Here is a 5,345-nt window from a genome sequence, read left to right on the forward strand (position 1 = left end):
GAATTTAAACAGGTTGCATTTCAGCCCGTCGTCCAAATCGCTGATGAAGAAATTGAACAGCGCAGGCCCAAGGACCAAGCCCTGGGGGACTCCGTTGCCCACTTCCCCCCAGGCTGAATATGACCCGTCCACCACCACCCTCTGAGTATGACCCTTGAGCCAATCTGCAATCCATCTGACTGTGTAGGCATCAATGCCACAGTTGTCTAGTTTTTTAATGAGGATGGGGTGGGAGACGGTGTCAAAGGCCTTGCTGAAGCCTAGAAAGACTATGTCCACGGCGACACCTGCATCCATTGCCTTTGTGACCTGATCATAAAAGGCAATCAGGTTGGTCTGACATGACCTGCCCCTAATGAAACCGTGCTGATTGCCCTTGAGCATCATCCCTGAAGCCAGCCCATCACAGATGTGCTCCTTGAGGATCTTCTCAAAGAGTTTCCCAAGGATAGAGGTAAGACTGACGGGCCTATAGTTGCCCGGGTCCTCTCTCTTCCCTTTTTTGAAGGGAAGCTTAAATAAATCTTGAGATGTACAGTCCACATATACATTCTCACTGGTGGGCATGTCTCACACCCTATGCTTAAACGAGAAACACAGTACTATCTCTAGAATATGTCTATATGCTACCTCTCCATGATCCCTTATATCAAGGGGGTAAAAAGCTGTTGAAGAACTGGACAATATATTGTTATGGACTTCAGTTCTCGATAAGTAACTTTTGTTCTTCAAGTAACTGTCCATAAACACATTCTCACTAATAGGTGATGACAAAGCAGTGTCCAAATATCTGTACGTGGGACTCTGAATTCCTCTAGGTCAGGGGTTCTCAACCTTTTTAAAGTCAAGGCAACCCTCAGAAAATAAAGGGCTCGTTGGACCTGTGTTTGTATGAGGGGGAAAATACTCCCAGGGACCCTGGAATCTTGCAATATATGCATGGTTCCCCCAATCCTGGATGAAACCTATTGGCTGTGCCTTCAAACAGGAGGTCTTCCACTGTAGCTTGGGTCTTACCAGTAGCAAGTTATCAGTATATAACTACCCTGATGCGATGGATCTACCTGTGATACTGCCTGTAGGGCTGTTTTCGCTACCAACTGTCCTTCGGAGATTAAAGGCATCAAGCTTTCCCTTTTGCACGGAATAACCATTTCCATCAAGTCTGCTAATTTCTCATACACCTGCAAGGTGTATCAGGCTAAAAACAGCCTGATAATTAGCTATTTCATGCTGCAGACTACCTGATGAATAGACCCTCTTGCCAAATGGGTCCAACATCTTAGTCTCTCTGTCCTCTGTCAACTCAGCTTTCTTATTCACAGCTGCAACAACCACGGAGGATGGGTTGGGATGAGAGGAAAGTTACTCATGCTCTTACATTGCACTCTGTATTTCTTGTCTGTTTAGCCACAGGGTGGCAGAATGCTGAGATTTCGCAAGTCACTTTGGTTGGGATCATTATGGTCTCAGTGACTTTGTGTAATATATCTGAGGCAATTTAACCACTCTGACACTTCCTTTGGGGAAACTGCCAATGTGTGTGCAGCCTTTTTCACAACTTCTTGGAAACTGGGGCACTGAGTTCACAAATGTTGCACCAGGGGAGGATAGGTTCTGGATTCTTCCCTAGCTATCAACAGTGATTGTTTGCAATGATCTAGGGAGAAGTGAAAATGTCCCCAAGCAGAGGTTCTTGAAGTCAACAGACTTTGTGAGCATGGAGAGGTTGTTGGAAACCCCCACAACTAACTGGCCAGGCTGACATGGTTGATCCCATGTAGACAACTGCTCCAAGGTTCTGGGGTATATAGGCTGGTCCACATGGTACCACACCCTGGATGAGTGTCTACAGTGTGTAAGTACTGCAAGAGTTGTCAGTCTTATGCCTGAGAAGGACTCAGACTGGCATCCGGACACAGGATTTAGCTGGTGACAAGGATAAGACCTATGCCAAGCATACTGGAGACCCTGTGAAGAAATACAACGCTGGCCTGGAGACAGTGCTGCCACAGCATAGGATCCAGTGCTAGGGAGCGTTTCAGTAACAGTAGGTTCATTAAATGAGCAGTGCCAGGTGTGGGCTACTTTGGCAGGACTGGGATAATGGTACTCCATACCAAGCTGATAGAACAACCTGTTCATTTCCTGGTTCCATCACTTCAAAGGAGTGTGCCAATGGCAAAGGCCCATAAGCTGACTGGAGTAGTAAGGAATCGTGACTCCTGAGGGGCGCCACATGGGTGTGCTCCCTTTGCTTCTTTGAGTTGTAAGTCTTGATGATGGACAAAACTGGTATGCCATGATCTGGGCCACCCTAAGCTTTCACAGAAATTCTTTAGGGCCTATACATCTTAGGAACAGGTGATGATGCTGAAGCTGCTGGTTTCTTACAAGTCTCATCTATCATTCACATGGGCCAAAGGGTCTCAGGGGTCTGTTTTGTGTCATGCAGACCCTCCTCAGGTTGAGGAGATCTCTTCTTCCAAAATTGTGACAATGAAAAGGGTTTCCTAGGGCTGCTCCTGACTGGTAATCTACTTCCAGCCCTGGATCAAGACTGGAGGACAGGCACTGGTTTAATTAGCTTTGAGGATGCTGCTCCACACTGGAAAAAGTATAGTAAGAAGCTGATGAGGCTTGCTTCAGAAGTTTCACTTGAAGAATAAACCCTGCCCCCGGGTTGTGAGGGGTTAAGCAGAAATGAGTAGGGCCACTCCAAACCCATGAAATCCAGACCCAGAGAGCTGGGTTGAACTACAGCCCCCAGACTGTTTTGAGTGCTAGCAGGAAGGGAAGTGGCAGAGAGGAGCTGCAACATTTTGGGCCATTTTGCCCAGAGCAAAATCCATGGGTAGACCATGGGAGAGGCCTTGCTCCCCAATGTGCTCCCAAAGCCATTAAAAGAGGCCCCAGGCAAATTGTGGCAAAGCCTGATTTGCATGCAGCTGGGAGAAGGATTCACTTTTTTAAATTTTTTTTTATTTTTTACAAAGGAGAAACCAGCAGCGAGAGGAACTAACTGCTGCTACAGAGTGAGTTGCACTTAAAAGTCCACAGAAGGTAGTAAGGTCAGTTTGACTGTAAAGTGGTGAAAGACCATGTGCCATCTGGGATAGTTTGGGCTGTGCATAAGGTGAAGATTTTTACCCCAAAGGGTTTTTGTGAGACTGTTGGAGTTGGGGTTTAAGTTGCACTGTTGAACGTAGTAATGCTATTATTAGATTTCTACATGGGGCTTTGTGGGTTATATTACAGATTGTGTTCTAATGCCTGTATATATAAATAAACCCAACTTGCTTGCACCACCTTGTTAAACTAAGGTACTCTTGGGGGTAACTAACCATGCCACACACCCGTACTCCCTCGCAAAAAAGGGTATGCTTAAGTGTAAATGTCTCCAAGCAGGCCCTTAATGTCAACAGACCCTATGAGCATGGAGAGGTTGTTTTTGGCAGCTAGGTTCCTGCACAGTAATACAGGCTGCAAACTGGATACATCATTCACACAGTCCTACCTTCACAGTTTCCAAATCTCCAGCTTTGGATGCTTCTAACAGTCGATAATCCACATCAGATGTGCGAACAGGTGTACTTTCTATACACACGGAAAGAAAATTTGATATTTTGGCTTAGTATTATTTCACAATTAAGATGAGGTTATACTAATTTACCTTCAGTCTCGCATATTTTCTGAACAGAAAAGGTCTCTGAAGGAATTTTTAGAAATTGTACACAAGTGATGGTGGAGAGCCAACGCTCCATTTTCAGAAGTCTCTTAGGCAAGACTGGGCCAAATCTCATTGAAAGTAAACATAGTTTAGGCTTGCATGACTATGTTGCTATTTAAAATGGAACTTGGATACTTCTGAAATTTTTAGCAGATGGGAATAATTTTTTCTTCCTCAAGGAAGTATATTCTTCTTTAGCCTGATCCAGAGCCCAGTGAAATCAAAGGAAGGTGTCTGTGGGCTTTGGGTCACTCTGCTGACTTAAATGATTTAAAAGAGAATTGTACTGCTTTTTACCTAAGTGAATACACCTGTTTATAAGGGACTGAGCTGGATTCTGGAATACAGCAGTGGGCAATGATTGTCTGGAGGGGTATTCTGATTGGCCAGCTAGGCCAATGATGATGTAACAATAGTGCTCCAATTCCAAAACTGGCTAACAACATAATCTCTTTTCCCATTTTATTAAGTGGATAGCTAATAAGTTAATGTGAACAAGACGGTGGTATAAATGCATTTAATGTGTACTTTTGTTTTAATTGCTATTAAAAAAATAATTACAGGTTTTAGCTTCAAGCCAGCCAGTCACATACTCTCTGTACCACACCTTGCCCAAATGCCTCCTCCGCCCTGTACCACACCTTGCCCAAATGCCTCCTCCTCCTCTTCCACCTAAGTTTTCTATTAGAAAAACAGCTGTGTGGGGACAAAGATATCCAGTGGCAAGAGACAGTCAGATTGGGACAGAAGCAGAGCTAGCATGTAAAGGAGTGATGAGTTTGCTGACCCTGGAGCTCATCAATACTTTCAGCTTTCAGGACAAAAAATGAGCTGAGAGTGGTTTCTATGCAACCTTAGTGCTTTTTTATGTCACTTTACTAAAAATGGCTTTTCATAGTGGGAAGATATATTGCTTATGCTACCCCAGCTAAAGAATTTGAGGAATAAGTGCTTCTGTAATGTAATGTAATTGATTTTGAGACCATTGTCTACTGCAGAATGAAAGGGATTGAGAGTACACTTGGGTATGTAGGTCTTTATATACCGTTAAATCACAAGCATGCTGCCCCAGCAGTCACACTTTCTAGATAGCTTTAAGCCTGCAGTGCTGAAAAGCATGCTCCTGAAGAACAGAGTTAACTTGTCTCGGATAAAGAGAAAGCCTTTATAAAACATTAACTGCAAAGAATTGTATTCTAAGAAAGATTGATAGTTCATCTAAGCACTTTCTGAAAGCAGAAATGCATTGATCTAATGCCCCTACAATCTCTATCATTCTTTTTAAATGAATTACCTTGCTAGTTAATAAAATCATATTTTATACTACATGAAGGAAAAACTGGTACAAATAGATATCTAAATTCTTAAATGGGCTGTGAAGTGTTCCCTTAAATACGTATTAATTTACCAGTCCAATTTGAGGTAGTACTGCTCAGTTGCAGATGTTGCTTTCTCTTCCTGACAGAAGACATGGCTTTGGAAGAAGTCTGGTAAGATAGCAGGCAGGAAGTTAGAGACTGGAAAATCAGCAGACAATCCAGCTGCTGACACAAAGCTATACTAATCTGCCTTCCCATTGCTTTTGTGTTCAGTGGAGAATATATACTAAAAGATG

General features: G+C 43.5%; 1 protein-coding gene across 1 annotated transcript in view; it reads right to left on the reverse strand.

Annotated features, from left to right (window-relative positions):
- Window positions 1-5,345, reverse strand: part of TNKS (tankyrase) — a 264,386-nt gene that overhangs the window by 49,756 nt on the left and 209,285 nt on the right. Inside the window, exon 14 of the mRNA XM_019521853.1 lies at window positions 3,518-3,597. Coding sequence (XP_019377398.1) covers window positions 3,518-3,597 — 80 coding nt within the window. The remainder of the gene's footprint in view (window positions 1-3,517; window positions 3,598-5,345) is intronic.

The sequence above is a fragment of the Gavialis gangeticus genome, unplaced genomic scaffold, assembly GCF_001723915.1.
Source record: "Gavialis gangeticus isolate Ggan-Ray unplaced genomic scaffold, GavGan_comp1, whole genome shotgun sequence".
Classification (NCBI taxonomy): Eukaryota; Metazoa; Chordata; order Crocodylia; family Gavialidae; genus Gavialis; species Gavialis gangeticus.